This window comes from Pelodiscus sinensis, chromosome 5 (genome assembly GCF_052426305.1).
Source record: "Pelodiscus sinensis isolate ZL-2025 chromosome 5, ASM5242630v1, whole genome shotgun sequence".
NCBI lineage: Eukaryota > Metazoa > Chordata > Testudines > Trionychidae > Pelodiscus > Pelodiscus sinensis.
Window position 1 is genome coordinate 71850119 of NC_143056.1, and position 25741 is coordinate 71875859.

The 25741-nt window shown below is 43.5% G+C and overlaps 1 protein-coding gene across 1 annotated transcript in view; it reads right to left on the bottom strand.

Moving 5' to 3' along the window:
• Nucleotides 1–27: 27 nt before the first annotated feature.
• Nucleotides 28–25741, bottom strand: part of ZFYVE26 (zinc finger FYVE-type containing 26) — a 71817-nt gene continuing 46103 nt past the window's right edge. The window contains 16 exon segments of the mRNA XM_006113399.5: nucleotides 28–1867; nucleotides 1869–2045; nucleotides 3230–3274; nucleotides 4004–4186; nucleotides 5410–5469; nucleotides 6084–6225; nucleotides 8631–8833; nucleotides 9599–9796; nucleotides 10933–11151; nucleotides 12455–12664; nucleotides 14249–14396; nucleotides 15056–15276; nucleotides 15390–15526; nucleotides 17884–17915; nucleotides 18945–19114; nucleotides 19728–19885. Of these exon segments, the coding sequence (XP_006113461.4) occupies nucleotides 1835–1867; nucleotides 1869–2045; nucleotides 3230–3274; nucleotides 4004–4186; nucleotides 5410–5469; nucleotides 6084–6225; nucleotides 8631–8833; nucleotides 9599–9796; nucleotides 10933–11151; nucleotides 12455–12664; nucleotides 14249–14396; nucleotides 15056–15276; nucleotides 15390–15526; nucleotides 17884–17915; nucleotides 18945–19114; nucleotides 19728–19885 (2336 nt within the window). The 3' untranslated portion in view covers nucleotides 28–1834.

Here is a 25741-nt window from a genome sequence, read left to right on the forward strand (position 1 = left end):
AGCACATGAAAGAGGAAGTGGAACAAGTAACCTTTGCTGATAATACTTTATTTTCCTTTGTTCACTGTAAAACAGATAAATGCCTCTTAAACTGCTAGTGTTCAATCCATTTTTATGCTTGGGGTTTTTAGGCCCATCATTAATTGTACTACTTGTAACAAAAGCCTTTTAGGGGCAGGGCCAAAATTCCAGTTCTAGGTTTGCTGGTAAGAAAAGGTCCTTAGAAAGTTAAGCTAAGGATGATCAAAATTGCAACAAACACTCTATAAAGTGCATAAAGTACAGTGCAAAGAAGTCAAGCAGAAAGACAGGCACAAAAATGGCTGGGCTACATGGCAGACACCATTCTTTCCTTCTATACAGTTCAAACTCCTCTCACCAATGCATACAGAATGGTAGAGACTGCATTGGTGCACACATTAGACCATTCCACTCCTATTTAATTGTAGAGTTAATATTGATCCAAACCATAAAAATGTATCACATCCAACAAGATTAGCTTACCTCTGGAGCACATTGCTAAGCCAGTTCGGGCTGGCTGAGACAATAAGAACAGCTTTTATTAGCCTTCCTAATGGGATCGCTGAGCTCTGGAGCTGGAAGATTCTGGAAGATAAGTGTTGTCATCCCTAGTTCTTAGCTCTGAGCTATTTCTAACCCCAGATCCAATGAACTAAGCATCTCCAGCAAGGAGAGCCAGTGGAATAGTGGTCATGAAACACTTAAATGAGATCAACCAAGTGCTTTTCATCTAATTGGAGGTCTATGGTCTATCAGAAGGACTATTTGCCTGATTAGCTTGCTTTGTAAAACAGAATTAGTTATATTACACTTCTGGAAATGAAACATCTCTAGAATTAATTTGGCTGCAAGCGAGCCAACTGACTAATATGCTGAGAGCTGTTGAAAGGAAAATTGAGGCGCCCATCTTTAAATATTAGCAGTCTACATCCATTGCACTATAAGCATGTTTGGGTTGCCAAAGTTAGCAAAAACTTTTTATAAGCACAGACTCATGTCTGCTTCTTCCATTCTCTGCTGCCTGTTTCTCCTTTCTACTTTTCCCTCTTCTCAGATTAACAGCTGCAGAGAAGCAATAGCCCAATCCAAATGCCCCCTAATAGAGTCAATTTCCCCCAGAAGTGCCTGCTGTTAAGTGAAGTAGACCAGGAGAGTGTAGCTTTTGTACTGTTTCCAGTCAGCAGCATCCACCAATGTCCCTATCAACAGGCAAACATTTGCCCATGATTTCAGCATAGGGACACCTGCCATATACAACTCGCTGTTGCCTTTCAAACCAAAATTAAAAAGATTCACATGTACTGTTCAGTAGTGTAAAAAACCTTAGTGGTAATTAGTATAGATCTTTAAAAAGTCACCTCAAATTCACTCCCAAATCTATAACTGAAAATGAAACTCTACTCAACCATTGCAATGATAGATTCACTATAAAATGGCTCTAAGAGAAATCAAAGATTTATGTTTCAGCCTACTCTGAGCTCAAATGGGATGGCATTTGGTCATCAACTGTACATAGCTGGGTTAAAACAAACCAATGGCAAAAGAGTTCAATACGTTTTTGAAACAGGAGAAGATAATTTCTCCATAATCCTTAGTCTGGCTTGTTCAGATTTAAAACACACAAAAGACCCTGAGGTAGTGATTATTGGTCATCAGAACACTGAATTGGCACTTTGTATGTAGTAAATTCCTTCCCTTTAGCTATAGGCGCTCTAGCAGCTCCTGCCTGCTACTTCACTATCACAGAGATCACTAAGCTGTTCTTCTCTGTGCCATATGAAGTCTTCCCTTTATGGATGCTGGTGCCTGGGAGTTATTTTCTGGTGGTCTGGGTGAGCCAGTTTTTTTTGTTTGGGCTGGTGCACTGAAAGCCACTGGACACAGATGGCCTGCACAACATCTTCTCCACTGCTCTCAGCCAGCTGCCGCACATGCTGCACCAGCTGCACAGCTCTCGTAGTCTCTTGTCTCACTGAGACCAGGTAAGCAGAACGTAGCTTGTTGCACATCAAGTAGGCTCGGATCTGAAGTAACAAAGAAAAGCAGTTGTTCGCTGCAGTCTCTTAGACTGAGTTCTGACACACAGGTATAGGAGAGCACCCAGTGGGAAATCTAATTCAGTAAGCTGTACTATTTAGAGAAGATTTGCATTGTGAAGCAGAGGATATGATGTAGCACAGGTCAGGTTCTGCTGTAAGCCGTGTACTACCAAGGGCCAGTGCATTAGACTTTTTAAAAAAAACTTAAAAGTATCAGTCACTGGCTTTTAGATCTTCCTTGGATGCTGATCATCATGCAACATTAGAATTCTTGCATGTGTAGCTCATGTTTGAAAACCTCCAGATCTGAACACCAAAGATTCAAGACATTCCACCCATTACTTAATTCTTTCAAAGGCTCACATGAAAGGCTCACACTGTAGCACTGAACACTGACAGAAGTCAAATCCAGTTTCTCAGGCAATGTAAAACAGCATGTTTGGTGATCAGAGAGGAGAGTGGGAATCAGCATTCCTGGGTTCACGTCCCAGCTCTGCCACTGCTTTGCATGTGACCTTGGAAAGTCACATGACCTCTGGGCCTCTGTTTTTCCATGTGTAAAGTGGGGATAACATCTATTTGTGAATGCAGAATGATTTGAGAGCCTTATACTGAAAACAGTAGGGAAATGCAGTGTATATAAATTATTAGAAAACATGAATTTCAGTCTTAGCAAAGTCTACAAAGAAGAGAAATAATTGAATCAGAGAAATAAAGGGCAGGTGTGCTTATCACAATGATAGTAATATTAACTCTGGAATAAGAAGTTAAATGCTGGTCCCACTGGGAAATTAAATGCATTTAGGAAGAACCAAAAAGAATGAGCTGAATCTTTGCACTGCTTTTAAGTCCGGTACAATAGCTCTCAGACACTTTAGGGTCTCCATCTTTTGGAGACATTTCACATCCTGTGTTGGAGAGCAGAGATGAGAACAGGCACTTACAAAGTATCAATCTTAGGAGATAAGGACACCCTTAACTCATCAGGTACCTTTGCTGCTCCACTCTTCAGGGTCACATTGTTGGCAGGCAGAAGGGATTTTTTGTAATTTCTACAAATAGGAGCTAACAATCAGGCCCCCAAAACTTCCTGCTGAATCAAGGTGGGAAGCGTATGGCAGAGGGAGCACAGCGTGCAGGCTGAGGGTTTCCCACTATACTTTACTCACCTTGTTTTCGTCGCTGTCCATATCCTGGATCAGATTGTCCAAATCCTGTACCCCAAAGGGGAAAAGCAGGTGACAATTAGAGGACTGTAGCTCAAAAACACATTACATCTTTACAGCCTATTAAAGACTACTAAGCCATTGCAAAGATGACATCACAGCAAAGTGTTTAAATAATCCCAGGCAGATCTTTCTACCAGCGGGATCCTCCTTTATATTGCTGTTTGGGATGAGGAGTATCTTAGTATGAAGATGCCTTGTTGGTGGAGAGCCATGTGTGCTCCAAAGAACTGCTGCCTATGTGGGAAGCCACCCTTTAAGACTGTCCTGTTCATCGCAATGCCTTTCTATGGGGTGTGGGTAGGTGTGATGGAGATGCTTAACAAGGAACATCTCCATGAAGTTACAAATGTGGGGAAGGAGGAGCAGAAAGTTATGATGGGGAAAAGCTGAAAACACCCCACTAATATTGGGACAGTAAATGAGCTGCAGTAAAAAAGGAAGAATTGGGCTTTGAACCTGGTGCCTCAGGTCATGGGTGCCATTTGCAGAGCACCTTGCTGGGAGACATGAGGGAAAGAACCCTGAAACTAGACAGTCACATCCCCAAATAGCCAATTCTCTGTGCAGATGCACATTGATTTCCACATGCAAAATAAAGGGCCAGAAGAGACAGACAGTTTGTCTCAGTGCAGGGTATGGATGCTGAGAGACAAAGGACTGTCCCCTTCCTAGCCTATCCCACCTCAGAAGACAGTGCCATGAGGACAGCATTACCTCTGAAGGGATATCCTTAAACTCCTCCAGGCAATTTAGGATGATGTTATCCCCATCATTTTTGGCTGCAACTCCAGACTCATTGACGCATTTAAGGAGCTGCCGCATCTCACTGTAGTTGTGCTGCTTCACCAGCGCCTTGGCCACTTTGCTGTACACAGCTGCAGCCTCCAGCTGGAAGTCCTAAGGTGGGAAAATGGAACTTGTCAAAAGAACATGTTCAGTCATGGACAAGCCTACCACGCCTGCCCAGAAGAGGAGCACTCTGCTGCAGCCCATTGCCACCCCCATTTTCCATACAGAAGTACTGCCCGTAGAACAAGGGGTCCCAGCATGCCATTCTGCTCCGAAAGGCCAGGCCCCTCAGATCATAGTGGGACCCTAGCCTTCAGGGGCCACACTTCTTCACTGGAAATCTGAGAAGCTGCTGCCTGCTCCACTCCACGCCAGGGAATCTCTCCCAGTAAGCACCCACCAAGCTACTAATGTGGGTCCTTCTCATCTAAGCAGTCAGGGACATCTGGGCCACTGGTACCATGCTGGCAAGTATCCCAGCCTTAGCCATCCACACATGCTGGAGAGAAATTTCCAAAAAGACAGACAGTTTCCAACTAAATACTTTCTGCTCCCCCAGTCAGCCAGCTCTGGGAACAGCATAAAGCCTGCTCTGGGCCTGTTTCTTCACTGCCTCCATATCTTGTGCAGTCACGGACCTCTGTACAGAGGGGCTGTCAAATGCTATCAAATCTGAATTCTCCTTTCACACCTGGGGTAGCATTTTGCACAGCATGAGTGACTGAGGAAGGTGCACAGCAGTAGAGAATGCTGTTTACTCAGGGAGAGCAGCCATGAGGAAGGGAATGCATTGCTTTCTCTGTGGATGAGCAAGGAGGCAAGTTAATGAGTTCTGAAGCAACCACACCTCTCTCTCAACAGGGCAGACAGTGCCCTAGTTTTCTCTTCACATGGAGCCCCTTCTCTCTCTCCCATAAGGTGCCTCTCTCTAATCTCCTCTCCTTTGGTAGGGCACACATTTATTCAGATGTACAGTAAGACAGCCTTCTGGACAATCTAGAGATCTCAGAACTGCCAGCATGGCATACAGGTAAAGAGGAGAACCTTGACAATTAAGCTCTACCTCTCTCTAAAAACAAGGAAAGGCAGTTTAACTAGATCTGGAAGTTGATGTCAGTGACCCTGTAAACTAAAACTTGGCCAGGCAGTTTATTTCCTTGGCAGAGAGGGAACCCTGAAAATGCAGAGATATAGACCTACATAACTGAATGTATTTTACACTAACATGGTGACTGATCTGAAACCTGAAGCAAAGTGTCTGGTAATAAACAGTGCTTCTTTACACGAATGGGATCAACCTCACAGGCAGAAACTTCTTAGGTTTTCCATACCTGGACGACTCTGAATGCAATTCCAAAACCTTCTTCAATGTTCTTCCCTTCCAGCATGACCTGAGAAGAAATTGCAGACATTAGACACAGGGGAAAGTGAGAGCGCGCCACTTGGTTTTGTGCAGAAAAAACTCACAAGGAAATGAAGTCACTTGTGTTACAAAGCACCCTAGGTATTTTCCTGTCTGAGTTTAGCATTGCAATAGTTTTTGTCAAAAGGCAATTTACAGGTTTGTTAAGAGTCATCTCTAACAATGGGATGCAGCAGCATGATCCAGACAGGGAGAGACAAAGGCATGGGTTCTGTTGCCAGCTGCCCCATGGCGGGCAAGTTATGTAACTTCTCTCCACCTGTAACACAAGAATAAGGATACTTATCTAGCTTTAAAATGCACTGAGAGCTGCAAATGAAAAGTATCTTTATTATTATAACTCTCTTTAAAAGCCTAGATCAGGAGTAGAATTTCTCCAAATCCTCTACCTTTAAGCTTTTTAATAGAAAAAAGAGATAGTGAGTGCATGTCAGGCCAATTTCTAGTGAATGTTGTCCTGGTGAAAGGGACCGGATGAGTGTTGCTGGTTCCCCAAAATCATCCTATACAGAATAGGTCAGGCTACGGCAGAATGTTCACGTTTTGAATGAAACAATGCTATGTTTAAATGGCAGCTAGTACCTTGCTAGCTACATCCATCTTCATGTGATTGTTTCCAAAAAGAGTGGGCAAGGTTGAGCCAGCTATCTGAGAGGTCCCTGAGCTTTCACACCGATGCAAGAACTTGGTGACTTCCATCTGTAGCTCAACTGTATTGATGTGCCTAGATTGGGGGGAAAATTTTTTCATTTAGTTGGGTAAAGGATTCAGGCAACTATTAATGAAGTGCTCCCTCCACTAATTTCATTATATTACGTGTCTCAAACATAGATAAGACAGACACATTTTCATAAACTAAAAATGGCTATTTTAGCTGCTGTTTGACTTGGGCATATGGTAATATTAACATTAGCTCCTTCTGTCTAGCCCCATCTGCAGCACTGAAGTGCTCTCCAGAACTACGTGGGAAACGTGCATTACAAGTGCTCACCTGAAGTTCAGCATTACACACACCAACCAGCTGTGGATCCCTAATAACTCCTCCCAGTCACATATAAAAAGACTAATCTTTGTTAAGCTGTAGTCAAATATGTAAGCTTTCAGTAACTTTAGAGGACTATAGTTTTAGACACTGGTATGATTCAGACAGTAAGCTTAGCAAACAAAATGGAATCTGTATAGGCCAGGGGTCGGCAACCTTTTCAAACCAAAGAGCCAAACTACATCAAAATTCAGAACAAGTGGTCAACAAAAAGCCGTATAAGAATGCCCATTTGCATGACTGAAAATATACAACTTAATATTATTGATAACTGACATAATAATAGCACAAATGGAACACTGTACTCACAGACTTTATTTAATGGGACTTTGGCTGCTGAATCTTTTCACACATTTCTTTGAAGTTTACATCATAACTGGTCAGGCATAACAGCTTCATGCATGCATTCAGGTTGTCTTCTGTCAATCTTATAGCGGGGGGCTGGTGATGTGGGCATTCAGGAGTCTGGGTGGGGTGTATGAGAGGCTCAGGGCAGAAGACTGGGGTGCATGAGGGACTCCGGGCACAAGGTTAGGGTGTGTGGGGGTGCAGGAATGTTATGGCAGGGGACTAGGGATGTGAGGGTATAGGAAGCTGGGGATGTAGGGATATGAGGGGCTCAGGGCAGGGGGTTCATGTGTATGATTGGTTCAGAGTTGGGATGTAGGGGGGAAGCAGGAGTATTACAATGACGCAGCCAGATGGGGACTGGGCCCCAACTGGGGGCTTGTTAGCCAGACTTCATTTTTAAATAAAGAAAAATATTAAGTCCAACACGAAAGGTTTCAATATTGTCTATTTATAACAGGAGTGGGGAATCTTTTTTGGGTCAGGGACCACTGACCCACAGAAAAATCAGTTGGAGGGAGCCACACAAGTGAGAAGCAAAAAAAACCTCCAAACCCCCCAACCCTCACTGAAGTGACTCCCAACTGAAACACCTCACTTCCCTGGTGCTCCAGCACCACAGTGGGGGGAGAAGCAGGGAGGACTGACGTTCAAGACCTCAGGCTAGATTTACTCTTCTGGGGTTCCAGGGTTAGTGGATTTTGTTTTCTCCACCCCCCCTATCTCCCGGCTCTGGGTTGAGGCCAAAAATGAGGGATTAAGTGTGAAGGACAGGGCTGCTGGTGAATGGGATAGGGATGGGAGTACAGGATCTGGGCAGGAGGTGAGGTATTGGAGGGGATGAGGTCTGGCCAGCGGACAGGCTGCCTGGCCAGGAGGCAGAAGGCAAGGGGGATTTTGGCCAGGGGGCAGAGGTTGTCTGGCCAGGAGGCAGGGGGGATTTTGGGCTGGGGGCAGAGGGGACTCTGGTTAGGGACAGGGGGATTTTGACTAGAGGGATGGGAGCAGGCTGTCTGGTTGAGGGAGTGAGTGGAGGGTGGTCGTGGGGGGCACTTGTTTTTGTGCTGCACATCAAGCAACATGTAACACGCTTCCTGCTGCCTCCGGGAAGGGTTGGAGGGGAGGCTACAGGAAGTGTCCCCCGAGGGAACAAATTAGGAATACGAAGGGATCTATCTTTGCTTCCTGGTTTCCCCCATGCCCGGGGGGTGGGAAGGGGACAACACTGTCATGCCAAGTCATGTTTAACTCTGCTTGTTCCCCGCATGCCAGATCCAGTGCAGAGCCTCGGGGCTTTATCCGCCCCTCCCGCACTGGTGCTGCAGTCTTGTGGGGGAGAGGGGAGGTGATGGGGGGGAAAATAGGGTTGTAGCGCCAGTGTGGGCTCCCTGCTGTGGGGGAGCATGGGGGGAGGAGGGGACTGAGTTGGGGCTCCAGAAGAGCCATATCTGGCTCCCTAGAGAGCCATATTTGGCTTGTTGGCCATAGGTTGCCGACCCCTGTTATAACTATACCCATATCAGTTTTATCTACATACGGGGGAGAGGTGGTACAAGACCCAACATTCTTGCACTTGTGGCTTGTCTTGACTAGGAAGAACGGTGTTTATCCTACATATACACTAGCAAAAAGACTGATTTTGAGTTGGGCTTAGGTAGAACGTGTTATCTAAGCCCAACCAGTTTCCCTAATCAAAGAAAACTTCATTCCCAGAATTTTATTTTGTGTTTTGCAGATACCTTGACACATCAGCGGCAGTCATTTTCTTTCGAAAAGTGCAAGCAGCTTTTTTCCTTCCTGAACTCCTTGAAACCTCCTGCAGGTACACTTTGAGGTGGTCCTTGACCTTCAGGAGCCATTTCTGTTTGCCTCCCAGCTCTGTGTAAGACTTTGCCTTGTGAGTGAAGAATCTAATGCAAGTCATGGCAGCACGGACATGATCCTGGAAGAAACAAACAAGCAAGCAATGAACTTTTAAAAGGCGGATCATGTGACAACAAGGCTATGAACTGTGATGTTGAGAAACACAGACTCGGAAGCTGAACAGACTGAGAGCATCAATAGGCAGCATATCTTCAGAGCTACTTTGGCTGTTGGTACTAAAATGCTCACACAAAGCAAACATCATGGCTCCCTAAGAGGACATGCAATGAAAGCAACAGATAAGCTAGTGTGATAAGACCAGATTCATGACACTAAGCACAGCAGCAATGACTAGACAGTATTGCCTGGGATCTTCCTAGGATCAGAAAGCTCCTTGCAGCTTATACTTCAAAGGTTTCACCAGCCACAAAACAACCCCACAGTTAGAAAATGTGAAACAGGGAACAACTGCAGACATGGACTCTGCAATTACTCTTTCATTTGAGTGGTTTTAAATTTCAGTAACAGCTATCAACACGAAGGATCCCAAAGTGTAGTACATAACTAGACTTATAGGAATGATTGGATGCAACATAGAAACATAGCCACCTGTGGGACGAAACAGAACAACTGTTTCACGGTGCACAGCAATATTACACAATAGCTAGTGTGGAGCCTATGAAAGATACTGATGAATACTTGTTCCAACTGAAACCCCAGGGAATTCACAGAAGAACATAATGTGACTAACGCAGAGTCTAACACCTGCGTAAAACTGCCAAATAGGGTGATGCTATTCACTATTTCAGCAATTAACAAGGAGGGCAACACACCTCAACCTTACCTTCATAAATTGCTGCAATTCATACAGAATGTGGTAGTAGTTCTTTTTCTGCAAGTGTTTGCAGGCTGCAATGAGGTAGATGCCCCAGCACTCTAGACCTGGATCAATGGTTTCCAGCAAGTTCTCCAACATGTGCAGTTTCCCACTTTTATAACTTGGAACAAAGATCCCTTCAATGAACACTTCCGGTGGGCTCTCCTACAGTGGGGAAAAGGGAGCTTGAGGAAAAATAGCTGCAGGAACAGGTTTTTCTCATGCCGCTGAAGAGAATACCAGCGACAGAGAAGTTAACCCTACTTTTTGGCAAAAGTAGGCACCCAGAACTCTTTTTTTAAAGGGATTCTATCATGTTTAATTACTTCATTCAGGGTAGTGACTGGGTTTGTTGTATTTTTAAAAACCACTGCACAGCACAAGTTACAAAGCCCAGTATGCACAGAAACAAAAACATATTTGGCAGAAACAAGTTAACTTTTCAGTGGAATTTTTCCCCTGGAGTGGTGTGAGCCTCAGCACCAAAACAGCCTTGCACTACAGTAAGAGAGCCAGAAAGTGAGAACTGCCATTTTAAGTGTCACTGTCGTCCAAGCTATGGTGTGAAGTTTTCAACCTGAAATTGTTTTGAATTACCGTTTCACCCTTGGGCTCGCAAAAGCAAGCAGATTAAAAAAAAATCTCTTCTTAACTAAGAACAAGTAGGATATGTTTAAAAGATAACTGAGAATCAGGGCTTAGAATGGATCTTCTCAGTTCTAACTATAGCAATCACACTAGTGATAAAAAGAGAAACCAGAGCTGATAAGGCCACTTAAACAATTACTTATTAATAAACCAATTAACAGCTTGGGGATAATGGAGGTAGGTATGTCAATCAGTATGTTCTATGTCATACTTATTTCAATCTAAATCTTCAATGAACCAGCTAAAATCCAAAACAGTCTAAAATGTATGTATTTTTCAGTAGCTTTGATCCTGGTAAGAACGGGTGGATTGAAAGTATTGGAGGCTCTCTTTTCTAGCCTTCACTATTTTGGCAAGGGGATGGGGCAATAATAATTCCGAGATGGAATACTGCTAGTTAATGGTATAACAAGACACTGATGTTCAGTCATTTGGACTAAATCCACAGAGACTGGTCTATGAGATTATAAATACTGCAAGCTCAGAGGAAACAGAGCATGCTGGATTTGCATTCATTCATTATAGACTGTACTATTTTGGTCACCATCTTAGATTTTCGAGGAAGGGAGAAGTCTTCCCTAATTGTTTTCAAAGCTCCAATTTAAATAATACAAGTGCAAATTCTGATGATGCCAGCAGAATTCATTACTCACTTTATTTAACAAATGTAGAAGTGCTTCTCGCATGCAATCGTGTCTCATGTAGAAGCTAATGATTGCTAGGTTGGTACCATAAGTGTGTAAATAGAACAAGCACTCTTGATAGTAGCTGTTGTGTTGGATCTTTCCTTCGGACATCATCTCCAGACACAGGCTTCGTGTCCTCAGAGTTGCTTCTAGGTCTCTCAATGTGGCAAAGTAGTCATCGTCCTGCTATTAAGAAAGAGAATCAATGACATGGGACTGTCCAGGAACAATTAACAGGAAGACTATTCTGGCAGATAGGGAAACTATTGATGCAGACAGCTAGCATCAGTGATGCTTAAACACGACTGTAGCTACTGTGGTTCTGTTCCCAATATGGATAGGCCACTAAAGGAGGATTTTAAAAAGATATTTTTGCTGCGGGCAGAGATTTCAGCAAATATGCACTTAACTCCCCGATTTGCTGTCTTATCAGAAGATCAGAAATGTCAGGAGCACAAATATAACCACAGTAGGGGGGGACCTTCTTGAGACTCCAGTTTACTTAAAATTCAACGCATTAATAGGGGTTCAAATTGCTCTTGGTACCTAATTCTAGCTTACAATGAACCCCAACTACATACATTCAAAAATTCTATTTCAGTCAGGAGATTCTGAGATCCCAAGTTTCACCCTCAAACTATTACATAACTATCAGTTTTTGACAAAAGATACACAACATCACATTGTGCAGCTGGACGTAACTTAGTCTCTTCATAAAGACACATTGTACAGCCTGTATAACGATATAATAGTTGGTTTAACTGCTGACAAAATGCTAATCGAAAGAGAAACTAAACTTGCATCTGCCATTGATGAGAGTTATTCCGGTTTGTGAGTCTGGGAAACTAAAGCTCTCCAACCACACAACAGAAAACGTTTACCAAAAATGCAGCCTTTTCAACAATGACCTTAGTCATAGTACCACAGGTTAATTTGGAAGGGCTGCATCAGTGATAGAGAAAGGAAAGAAAAGTATTTTCTAGGACTCATGCAATCCTTGGTCTCTGAAACTAACAAGGGCAAATTAATGCCACTTCTGATACATAATGATATGGACACCAATTCATTAAGGATTCACTAGGCTAAGACCGTCACCACATTTCTCACTGGCCTCCAAATGGCAGTCAGATGGGCTTCTGCGTTACTGCATAACCTTCAAAAGAAGGGCCATGCCCCTCCCGCCATCTACTAGGCACAGCAGAAATCCACAAACAATCCTATCATTCTGCTGTTAGGTCACTGATTGTGGGTTGCAGCCAGTGGGGCGTCTATGCAGGCTTCAGTATTTGTGGTACAAATCCTCACATCATCTGTTCCATATGCAAATGATGTCAAAATGACAAAAGCCATCTCATATGACTGCTCCAGCATTAACCCATTTGGATACCCACCTCCCTTGTCCCTCCCCGGGTTGAATCATGTTTGCCCTAAAGGAGTATGCCAAGCAGTTTTAGTACAGTTCTCTAGAGCAGGTAGAACAGCTACTTACCACCAGGAGTATGGGCTTCACTGTGGACTCCAGATACTGTATCACATCTTGGACCAGTCTTGAGCCATAATTCAGTTGGTTCAGATCAAAGGGTGGTTTTAAGCATCGGCTGAATTTCTCTCTTGCTGAACTTAAGTTCCCAGCTTTAAGGCAAGCCATGCCCCAGGCATGCCATGCTCCACCTGGATCCAGCCCCGTCTTCGTAGAAACCTAACCCCAAAATCATTAGTTAGCCGGACACAATACATAGACACAGCACAGAAGAGAGAAGCAGATAATTACACCCCTAATAAAAACGTGTTACCTTCCATTGCCCAAAGAAGAAATGTTTTCTTGTATACTAAAGAAAATTCAATCCAACAATGTTTACACTTCTAAAGATAAAATAATTTTCTTCTTCATAGTAGATTGTACAGTTTTATTACAGGAACAGAACAACATTAAAAGAGGATTGTGTTTTAGGAAGTGATAGAAAGTGTTAGTGGTTTTCTGTTTATAGCCTTGCCAAAATGTTTCCATGAGGTATTGGCAACATTCAGTTTCACACAATGCTGCTGACAGAAAACACCATCCCACTGTTTCTTTAGCAGAGATGTTTGTATGTAAACAGGAATCATTTTTGTTTAGCAGTTCATCTGCTCATGCTGCTTATTCCCACTAGAAATCCTAATTCTAATTTTGGGGTTTCTGTGCCTCTTGCTCCATTAATTTGAAGTGGGTTGTGCCCACGAAAGCTCATGATCCTATCTATATTTTTTGTTAGTCTCTAAAGTGATACATGACCACTCATTGGTTAAGTTTTTTCAAGATACAGATTAACACGGCTACGCCCTGAGACTTTTCCACAATAACTCTGATTCCACAAACAGAATCTTATGAAATTAAGGAGACAAGGAGGCAGAATGGAGAGGATAAGTCATATGAACAGATGAGCTGTCAAGGTCTTAATCATTGTCTCACAAGTGAATATTTTTCAAAGTTGCCCTAGAAGGCGTCTGAGGGCATGTCTACACTAGGACATTATTTTGAAATAAGTTATTTCAAAATAACTCCCAAAATAACTATTTTGAAATAGCGTATCCATACTACAGGGAAGCCTTGAAATCAGTCTAAGACAGGCTCCCTTCATGTAGATGTGCTACCTCAACTTAGAGCACCAGGAAGCACTGGGGAGTAGTTATTTTGAAATAGCAATAGTGGTGCGTCCACACTACTGCTATTTCGAAATAACTATTTCAAAATAAGCATTGTTCCTCAAGGAAAGCAGGAGCTATTACTTTGAAACAACCAGCCTCTTATGGGATTGGTAGTGTGGACGCTCTGCTTGTTATTTCAAAATAGGAGGAGTTATTTTGAAATAACCCCCTAGTGTAGACCAGGGCTGAGAGTCCTTGAGTACAAATCACATTACAAAACCCTAGAAGTTATAGATAGGAAAGATCTATTAGACTGGATGTCCTAGCTCCCTTCCAATGCAGGACTGTTCCTGACGGTGCACGTCTAGTTTTTTGCCTTTCTTAGTAGGAACTGTACCCAATGATGAGGGTCCTATCGCTGTCTGTGGCTGACTGTTCTAAGCAGAATGTATCTTGTGGTTAAACTGAACATCTGAAAATATTTTCTAAATTTTTCCTTTAAAGAAAAAAAATCACACTCCATCATTTATGAACAAAGATCAGCAAATGCTTTATATTTAATCTCACAGATCACATCAATTAAACTCAGTGAGGAAAGCAAGCCATCCGAGATTATTTAAACAGAGTTTAAACAATTGCATCCCTCCATTCCTGTTACCTCAACAGCTAACTGATAGTATTCTGCTTCCAAAAGACGATTCCTTAGCCTCGTTACTGCTGCAGGCTGCAGAATCTGATCCAGAGATGGTACATGGCGATAGGCGGCAGCAACTAAAATATTCAGCACATCCACCTTGCTGATATAACTGTGCAGAAGGAAGAAGGAATGACATGAATGGGCATGTGCACACACAGTACATCACTGCACTTTAAAGATCATTAGCAAGAATCTTCAAGGCCCTTTCGTCCATGGCGTCTTTTATATTAGTGGTTCCCAACTACTGGGGCTTCCAAATGTACCTTTGATACTCTAGCTCTACTTCCCTCTCTTAATGAACTGCCCTAAAGCCATTCTGCTGCTCCTGATATCTGCTTCTCATTCAACCAGGTTGGCTAATACTAGTACAGCCATGTCTGGTTTTGTGGCACATTTATCTGAACAGTTGGGACCCCATGCACTGCACTTCCCACTCTTTTCTGCCTTGTGTTGATGCCCCAGGAAGAAATGATATTTCAAATTCCTGTCAGGTACCATTGTAAAAGCCCACACTAAAAAGGTGGCCGAAAACAGGCAAAATGTTAAGGTTTAAAAAGAAAATCCCATCTAGCACAAGCAGCAAGTTTAAATAGTCATCGTGAGTTATTCCCATCTACTCCAAGAATTTAGTATTCCAAGTATTGATTTTGTGGATAAACAGGAGACTGACCTATAGAAAGGTTAGTCCAGCACCTTTCAACCCCATTTACATTCCTTAAAAGAAGGCTAAGAGCACCAATAAATCCCAAAGGGCAGCTGGCAATTTACCTGTCACACAAAGCTAGATCCTGGCTCCTTCCAGCTTTGACAAACATCATCTTGGCACTGAAAAGCAGCTGTTTCATGATGTCCATGAGAAGCCCAGCATCCACTTCAGGGTTAGTCAGACCTTGGGACAATTTGCAGCAGTGCTGTATAAGTTGGTGCCCACATGCTGTACTATCAGAGTGCAGACTGAGAATGGCAATACACAAGGAAGAACTTGGGGCCTGCCGAGTAAAAAGACCCAAGAGCTTGTAAATGGACACTGCATCAACTCTGAATAGAATTCTAATGGGAAATTAGTACATTGGACTCACCTCTTGGTCTCTCAAGTTCTTACCTGTTCATAATAAAATTCATTACGCACAATTTCATTTTCATCTTCATTCAGAGAAAGAAGCCACTCAAGTTCAGTTGCCCTGGGTATTCTCATCACTGCCGAGTAATCCAAGCCTCCATTACCAGAGGTCTGTGCTACTGAGAAAGAAGAACCAGCTAATTAGAATCATCCGCGATGGCAGCAAATTTAGCTGAAAGCATGTCACAAAGTTATTCTGTGTGCTTTACTATCAGACCTTGCTTTGCTGTTCTCAGTACACACTCCAGAAGTTAATGGGATGAAACAATTTCACCTATACAACATGCACAACACAAACCACACAGAAAGCAGCCACTCTATATGCACAGTAGCAGCTTTCCACTCCTATACTGTCTAAAATATTTCTCTCAACAACTACCCATATCCCTAATTCAGTGTATGCTTCATGATTACCCATTTTGGTTACAATATACCATTACAATATGCCCCCTTTGTTTTTGACTATGAGCTACAATATTTATATTTGTTGGGTAGGGGAATCAATAAATTGACTGTAGACAAAGCACTAAATGACTTACTTACCTACTTGTTTTCTTGTTTGAATTTTCTTTGATGTGCTGTGCAACCTAGCAACTTTACCTCCCAGCTGAAAAGTATTTGTGTGTGGCTTAAAACTACATGGCCGGTCAAAAAAATTTATAGAAAAATCAGTTTTCAGCTAAACAAAAAATGTCACCAAAAACGTCTGCTTTCTAAGTCAGCTGTTAATTTTTCAGCCCAAAGCTACAAAGTTGGGGGAGAGTGTTTAAATAAAAAGTTGAGAATTTTTTTTTCCAGTAAAAGCTTTTTCTTTTTTAAAGTTTTCCACGGGGAAAAAAATTCAAGCCAGATCTAGTTAACTATGATGTCCAGGATTCTCTCTCCTAACCCCCAGAAGTTCTGGAGCAATGCCAGAGCAGTACTGTTAGTTTGAGAGACCAGAGTTTTATAAAGGTCCAGTATCTCAAAGTAAGATCTCAAGGAGTATCTGCTCTAATCCATGCATAACCATCAAAAATTAGGGATCTCAGCATTCAAGTGATATATAGCATTCATTTCTAGCCCTGGTACTGTAGTCCATGAGGTATGGGAGCCTGAAAATCAGGTAAATCCGATTACTATGGTAAAGCAAATTTGGGATGCATTACCATTCTGATGCAGAGATTTGAGATACTAGCTGCTAAATGTGACAACACTGACACTTCCTTCTATCCTCAAAAGCAGGCAAACATCCTCTGTCAAACCCCAAACTCTACACCAAGCATAGTTTTTCCACAGAAAAGGGGGAAATGCCACAGACTTCACAAAATCCAAGGAATACTACTATAGACTTATAAAATGTACTCAGATTCTACTATGAGAGGCAGTGCTATGAAACCTTAAGATACATAGAAAATTATGTCCAAACTGAACTGGACGATAATAGATGACAAATAAAGTGTGAGGTGCCATCTAAGCTCTTAAAAATCCTTATTCAGCAAAACATCTCTTTGGTCCCATAATAAAATCAGTATCACTTTGCTGCACTACTCAGCAGTGGTTCTTCCCTGCTAAGCCTGAGAAGCTGACCAAGCCCCATGGAGTTGTACTTGTTGTCATGCTCAAGAGGAGCTACACTGGTCCAATGAAATGAAGTGCACTAAATATTAGATGTAAATGAAAGCTTGACAAAAGTAATGAAGACACAGATCTTCCAGCAGCAACTAACGAAGTTTCATTTCAGTTGCTTTAGTCTGTATTTATTCCAAGTCTCATTTTAGCTGCTCTTCACCTGACCATTGTTGCTCCTCTGGAACACTGAAAAAGACCTACTTTTGACAACAAACAGTCTGTCACTCTTTACTGGGAGAGATGAAAAATACTAACTCTTATTTATGGTTTGTGGAACTACTTAGAAACTTTAAAAAGTTTTATGTTTTCATCTTAATTACTACAAGAATTTCATTATTTCAAATAGCCCCATGCTCTGTGGGCTCTTTTCTCACGATGTCAGCCTGAAAATGTTCTGGAAGTCCAGAACAAATGTTTGCAAGACTCACAGTCTCTCTCAAACACTGGTCCTAGACCAGCAACCGGAGAGAAAAATACTTCCCTTGTTCTAATGAAGTACCGTGAGATCCTTTTCTTGAAGATGCTTGAGAAGAGCAAAGTGCTTTTATAAATATGAAGCATAAATATGAAGTGCCATATCACTATTTATAGATGGGTAAATTAAGGCACGGAGAGGTTTAAAAAAAAAAAAAAGTGACTTGCCCATGGTCATACAATTAGTATCCAAGCTGGAATTAGAACCTAGAAGCTCAAACTTCAGCTTCATTCGTAGTTTCCTGCATGCCTGACATTAGACCAATGATATTTGAAAACAGCCAAGATTTTGTTGGTGGAAGCCACAAGCACAGCTTCCAGCTTACTAGCAGCATAAAAATGACAATCGTGCACTTTTAAAAGCATAAATTGAACATTACTCTGTTCTCACCTTCCATCAAGTCCTGATCTTCCTCTTTTGTGCTGTAAAACAGAAAGACAGAAGCTTCATACCCTTTCTAACATGCTGAGGAAAGACTGATTAAAGCCTGACAGTTAACAAAAGGGCTCATTCAATATTGCTACCATTTTCATAGCAACCTCCTTTTCCCAAAAAATATATAGGTAGAAAAACAAATAGTTTGCACTATGAGCATTTCACCAACATTAAATAATTAATCCTTATATCCTCCTGAAGGAAAGGTATTGCATCTGCTGAATAGAAAGCAAGGAGTTTACACACTTGCTTAAGGGCAAAGAAGAAGTGTGTGTCAGAGCTAAGATTTAAACTCAGGAGTTCCTGGCATCCAGTTCTCTGCTCTGTCCCCCGATTATGCTGCCTCACAAGCACATACCCCACCAGCCACAGTACAGAAAGAACAAGAAATATTCAGATCCTCTGTCGTCCAACTTACCTGCTCCCTTTGGCCTTTTTGCCCCACAGAAACACCCCCCCAGCCACCCACTCCTCTTCCCCACTCTCAAAAAATAAAACATTTCCAGATAATTCAAGATGTGAAAGAAGAGCGGCATGGGATGCTCAGGCTCAGTGTAGGACAAAAGCGCATTAGGGCCCAGGTGATACATTTTGGAAATGCCCCAAGTTCCATTGGGCTCCTGCTCATTCTTCCCTCTCATACCCTTTCACAGCTGCACCATGCTAACCTCTTCTCAGCAGGCTCATTGCTAGCAGGTCATACAGTGACTGCTCCCCCACTTTCCCTAGCCACACCCTCTATCAGCTCATTGAGTCTGTATGAAATGAGTTGAAGTCCCATTTTCAGGGGAAAGCATCCATACATCACAAATCCCACCATCATAACTGGCCCCTTTGGTGGCAATCTCCAAGGCCTAGTTAATTCACTGCCTCAATTCTGAATCCATGAAGGTGGTCCCTTGTGGTCAGATTAAAGCAGGGTGCTTGCACTGCTGCTACTTACGCAATTTCACACACATCCAGAGCTGGGAAGGCGGCTACCTGGAACTATGCAGGAATTGCTTGCAAGGACTTACATGCTTGTGTCTTGGACTAAGCCAAGTGGACACTGCTTATAGTAGTAGCTGTAGCACTGATCACATACACGAGCTGGATTTTCTCTACAAGCTTCCACCACCATTTTCTTGGTAGAGCAAGAACTGCAGACCAACCTCCCACAACGTCTGCAGTGATGGCGCCTGTTAAACTGAGACGACAGGAGAGATTAGGCTTCACTGGAGGCATGTAGTAAGTTAGCAACTGATGTTTCTCTCACCTCAGCTCATAGGTGAATTTGCCCCATAAGAAACAATGAACAGCAAAGAGCAAATAATTCCTGTTCATCTCAGGCTTCACGAATATTTTTAAGGTCTGCCACAGATTTTTCCCCCCACAAAAGGTGGTGATGGCAGGGAGGAACAATGTGCCCAATTTGGAATAGTTTGCCAAAGTCTTTGGCTTTTCAACTTTTAGCTCTTCGCTCTCCAGATACAGAAGTTCTGTAAACTGTGCTTGATTGGAAAAGAATAAAGTGACATTCCACAAAATCCATACTTCCCAGGATCAGTTTCCTCCTTTTTAGGTTCTATTTCTCTCATTTCACCTGTCACCTCAAACACATTTAATCCTCACAATCACCCCCCAACACGTGTTTGTCTGGCAATTTGGACAGTATCAACATTATTAAGAGAGACAAATTCATGAGATTGCTAGCATCACTGGGGCTTTTAGGAAACAGTCCATTTGAAATAGCTTTCATGTTAAACAACCATACCGCACCACAGCCCTAGAAGTATCTGTATTTGACCCTGGTTCCTTACCATAGTAAAACGTTCTGTTTTGCAGACCATGCATGTCATTTCAGTTTCATCAGGGATCCATTGCTGCTTTGGTGGTGGCACCTCAGGTGGCACAAACTCTTGAGGAAACAGATTTCGAGGCAGGCTTCTCTCTCTTGGACTCGAGGATTGGATGATACCTTGAAGAGCCAAGCCAAATATGGATTTGGATTTAGGCTGCTTAGTGGAATCTCAGAGACCAGATCATAAAGCTAAAGTACAGAATCAGGCTGACCCCCTTGGTTAGCAATGAAAACCTTCCATGCCAGACATCGTACTGTATGACATTCCGATGCTTTATTAACAAGATATTTTTTTAAAGCAAAAGAGGGTTCCTTGGCATCTTTTAACAACATATGCGACATAGATTGCAAACTCTTCCAACCACTTAAGTACCTACTACCAAAGGTGAATCTTACTTTTGTGTTTACATAGCTATCCCCACTAGATCCAGAGAAAATTGCTTATGCACAACTTCAAAAAATGGAAAGCTAAACGCCAACGAAGTAACATACTCCCACTAAGGCTATGTCTAGACTGCAAGCCTCTTTCGAAAGAGAGCGTCTAGACTGCACGGAGAAATTTCGAAAAAGCGGCTTGCTTTTTTGAAAGAAAGCATCCAGTGAGTCTGGATGCTCTCTTTCGAAGAAGCCCTATTTACATTGAAGAACGCCTTCTTTCGAAAGAGGAACTTTCGAAAGAAGGCGTTCTTCCTCGTAAATTGAGGTTTACCGCCATCGAAAGAAAAGCCGCGTTCTTTCGAATTAAGTCTGGACGCAGGGGAAGTTTTTTCGGGAAAAGGCTACTTTTCCCGAAAAACCCTGAGTCTGGACACAGCCTAAGAGAAAATGGCTTCTTGTACCTCAGGTTGACAAGCACTAACATGCAGATTAATACCAGATGAAAAAGGAGATTAGTGATGTTCTATCAGGTCAACAGATACATGCAGAACATGCAAGTGAAATTCATTTTTTTCATATAATACTTGAACATTTATAGGAACTAGAAAGCCCAACACTGTAATGTTTGCATTAGGAATACAAGAGAGGCTGACGTATCACATCCTCCATGCTGCTCTTCTGAATCCTTTTTCCCGTCGTCTCTTATCCACTGACCAATTCCCTAGCTCCAGTTCACGGATTTTAAATATACCAGACCTGTCTCATAGCATAACCTCTGATCATGCACTCTTCATTGCAGTGAAGGAGAATACAGAAAGCTACAGAGCAGGAAGTCAAGTGAGAAACACCCACCCTGCAGGGCCATTCTCCCCTAAATGCACAGCGAAGAGATCCTTTACGTGAAAGTTGTTCTGGTCCCAGACTTTGGCTCAAACCTCCCAGTCACAGGAGGGCTAGGCATAAGGATCATTGTGTCTACACAGCCAGCAGCAGTGAGCCTCCAACCCAAGTTGACAGATGTGGGCTCATGCTACTGAGCTAAACAAAAAAATAGCCTTTTAGACCATGAGCAGCAATGCAGTCATAAGGATTAGGAGTGTAAGCAACTAGTTGAGCGTATGCTTATCAGGTAGTCAAGTCACTACTCACTTTGCCTCCTCTATCAGGGTAGGGGAGGAGCAGAAGCTGGTGCTGGGGACAGGGGGGAGGGAGGAGGGGAGTCAGCTTAAAATCTAGTTCCCCCCAGCACTGTTTCTGCAGTAGGGGCAGGAGAGAAAGAGGTATAGTGGGGGAACGGGCATGAGCGGGGAATCAGCTGGTTCACGGCTCGCACCAGGTGCCTGAGGCTCTGCAGTTTTCCCCCTTATTGACTAATCAAGTAGTTGATGGAAATTCCATTGACTACTCGATTAGCTGATTAAAAGCAATTCAACATCCCTAGTAAGGATGGCATACCCTTACTGATGCTATGGCGGTGCTGCCTTCAGAGCTGAGCTCTTTGCCAACAGGAAGTCAATTCACCCAGCTCTGAAGGCGGCAGCACAGAAGTAAAGGGTAGCATGATATGGTATTGCTGCCCTTACTTCTGCACTGCTGCTGGCAGGAAACTGTCTTCAGAGCTGCGTGACTTATTAACAGCTGCCGCTCTCCAACTGCTCAACTCTGAAAGCAGCGTGGATAAAAATCAATGATAAAAAATTGAATTTTTCAATGTTTTTTTTAACAAATATTTAAAAAATAAATTTCTCATTTAAATTTAAGAAACAATTAAATTTCATCACAAATAGGCTACACTTACACTTATAGTTTCAAGCCAATAAACTAATGGCTCTAGTTTGTCCAATCCAACAACTGGCTCTGGCTTTCTTAAAAATTCTGGGCATTCAATTTCTGCTTCTCAGCAGACTACAGTAACATGTGTAAAGACAGACACAGGCTGGATAGGATTGTTTGTGTTGTGTTTATGTGGTGGTAGACCTGGGATAAGCATGGCAGAAAAGTGAGTTAAGACACTGTCTTAAAGCCAGACTAATCAAGCACATTTTTTTTAATGTTTCCTGATAACGCAAGTCTTCTAGACCTAATTTAATCAATTTTGTGGCTCTCCTCTAGATTTTCTCTAATTTGTCGACATTTTTCCTGAACTGTGATGCCTGGACACAATCAGCGCTGAGTAGAGAGGAAGTAGTGCTTCTTGTGTCTTGCTTTTGACACTCCCGCTAATACCTCCCAGAACGATAATCACAGTTTGCACAACATTATGTTGTTGACTCATTTAGTTTGTGATCCAAAATAAAGTCCCAGATTGTTTTTTGCAGTAATCATTCCTAGACCTAGACAGTCATTTCCCATTTTGTATCTCTAATTGATTATTCCTTCCCAAGTCCAGTATTTTGCATTTGTCCTTACTGAATTTCAAGTTTACTTAGTGTTTATTTCAAAACATTTCTCCAGTTTCTCAAGATCATTTTGTATTCTAGTCGGGTCCTCTAAAGCGCTTGCAGCCTCTCCCAGCTTGGCATTGTCTGCAAATGTATAAGTGTATTCTCCATACCAGTATCAAAATCATTTATTAAGATACTGAATAGAACCCAACTTAGGACCGATCTCTGCTGGATACCACTCAGTATGCCCTTCCAGCTTGATTATAAACTACTGATAATCAGCTACAATAGTAGTAGTCTTGGATGGTATTTAGTGGTGAGGCACGGGGCTCCACTTTGGCTCACTGACACCAGTGACAGAAACGTGTCCATTTCTGTTGGTAAGTTTTCCGAGTAGACTGTCTCCTGCTATGGAGGAGGACGTCTTTTACTCACTGGGAGCAGCGCTCTTCTACCTCCGAGAACCAGAGAGAAGCCATGTGTGAAGATGCAGGGTATTGAGTTGTTGATGCAGTATCCTGCCGTCGTCCTGAGACCGCTAGCCTCTGAAGGTATGGGTACCAGGTTTGGCGAGACCATGATGGCGCAATCAGGGTGACTAGGGCTTTGTCTCTCAGGATCTTGCGCAGAACTCTTGGGATGAGCGGTATGGGAGGTCTCCATGATTGCCTCGTCTATGGGTAGGGCAATCTTGCCCTGTAGTGTCGGATGTAGATTCTTTAACAATTGGTATTGTTTCTTCTGCACCTCTTGCAGGGAGACATTCTGGCTTGTCGCTACTCTCTTGAATAGTTCTTGGAACTGTTTTAGATCATCAATCGTTCCAGTGTCTGATGGTACTACGGCGTCCTCTGGTTGTGCATCAAGGGCATGGGAGTGTGTGACGTTTACTGACTGAGTATCTGAGTCATTGTCTGAGATTTGTCCCACCTCATCCTCCAAAAAACTTGCTAGAGGTAGGGGTTGTGGCAGAGGCAAACTTCTCCAGGATACAGTGGAATGAGGTGGGGAGCGGTGTCCATATGGATCCCAGTGTTCCCACAGTCCCCATTGCGGTGGATAAGGTGGAGGTGGGTAAGGCCAGTGTGGGTGCCATGGGCCATGTTGTGGTGGAGCCCTATAATGGTGGGAGCAAGCCTTCCCAGGTGACGGATGTCGCGAGGAATAGACCATGTGGTGGTCATCATCAGGAAGGGGAGCGTCGTGAAGAGACAACGGTGATATCGACCTGGGAGGGGATTCCCTTGATTGAGACCCCTCAGGAGAGTAAGAAGTAGAGGGCAGGCACAGATAGTGATGCCTGCTGTATGGATCAATCTCTTATTGGGGCTGATCCCTAGGAGCCTCATCTGGCTGCTTGTCTGGCTGTGGGAGGACCAGCGGAGCATCAGTTGGTGTCAGTGGCTTCGGAGGCTGCCCATCCTTTTGCTGCGGTGCTGTGACTTTAAGAGGCACCGCAGCTTTAAGCCGTGGTGTAGCTTTCGGCGCTGCAGAGGCTTGAAGCGGCGCTGGGGCTGGAAGCGGTGCCGCGCTCTGAAGCGGCACCAGCTTTTCATGCCATGCCGGCTGCTTAGAGCGCTCCCGGGGTGCCGCAGAGGCTTGAAGCAGTGCCACGCTTGCAAGCGGCACCGCGGTTTGAATCGGCGCCGGCTTTTCATGCCGTGCTGGATGCTTAGAGCGCTCCCGGGGCCGCTCAGCTGTTGAGCGCCCCGATCCCAGCGCGGAGTGGGAGGATCGCCCCGAAGCCTTAGTGGCAGGGGACTTCATAGCCTGGTGTGCCTCTCCTCTGTGTTTGGGAGAGAAAGAGGCTGGAAGAGAGCGGGATGGAGAGGGTCTCGCTCTCGGGGCATTTCTGGAAGGCGGCGGAGGCTCTTGCCGCGGTGCAGATTGTTCTCCCGCAGGCTGTAGAGCTTTTTCAAATAAAATCATCCTGAGGCGGAGCTCACGGTCTTTTCTGGCTCTCGCCGTCAGGGAATTGCAGTGGGTACAGTTGTGGGGAGAGTGGGTCTCCCGCAAACACTGTATGCAGTCCGAGTGGCCATCTGAAGCTGGCATTGGGTCCCGGCCTTGACCGCACTTTTTAAAACCTCAGGAGCCGGACATTGCGGGCTCTCTCCCTCTTGAAATTATTATATTTATCTTCTATATTGTTATAGTTTATGTGGTTTTGCTTCTTCTTCTTCTTAAGTCTTTATGTGTTTCTTGTTTTGACAGATGGGAGAAAGCCGGTTCACCGGAGTCCCGGTTTGAGGTAAGTTCAAGCCCCCTGAGGGGGAGATTTAATTAAGTCTATTTTCCCTATTTCTAGTTTTTTTTTTTTTTTTATATATAAAGAAACAAGGAAAGAGTAACTAGGATAAAACAGGGGAAGCTAACTATGCCTAAATAACTAAGGGAAAAGTAGTCAGATAGTCTGACAGGGAGCTCCTGGCTGCTCTGTCTGCTGACGAGGGTGGTTAAAGAGGAACTGAAAGGGAGGGGGTTGAGTCACGCTCCTCAGGAGGTGGGAAGGGCTGGAGACGCCTCCTGGGCATGCGTGGCTCAACAGGGGAAACTGCTATACAAAGCTCCGATCTGCGGCTCAGGGCAACCCTTCACCTACAGTGGAGCACCCCCGGGGACACTACTCGAAGAAGAACTGGGTATGTTTTATTTTTAGCTGCATGAACTTCTCAGAAGGTTTCTTTTTTTATTATTTTTATTTTTTTGCTTTTGCTAACAAAGTGCCAGGCTAGCTGCGCTCTGGGCTGGTGAGCAGCATCCACTGAGACAAATGACAACCTACCCATCAGGAGAGGGAAGGGGCCTCTGATCCTAGAAAATAACTAGTTCCAGAGGACAAAGGAAAAAAAAAAAAAGAAAGACAGGGTCAAGGTCACAGAGGCAGAACAACGGATCTAGAGTAGGACCTCAAGCAGAGAATCTCACACAATAAAGAATGCCAAGGTGACAGCTTTGGAGTTTGAAGTCCTGTTTAGTCACAGAACAGATACTGTCACAGCATTTGCAGCATAAGCTTATCCTACACTACCACCTACCTGTTTTTCTTAGCCCTGGCATGATGGGAAATTTCAGGAGCAAAGGGAAAGTACAGTCTCCATGGCCCATTGAGCACTTGACATTTTTGCCAGGACTGCTTGGAAAGGGCACAGTTAGTGCCATTTGTGCTGGTGATTTTTGTGATGTGGTCATCTATGCATTAAGAACCAAA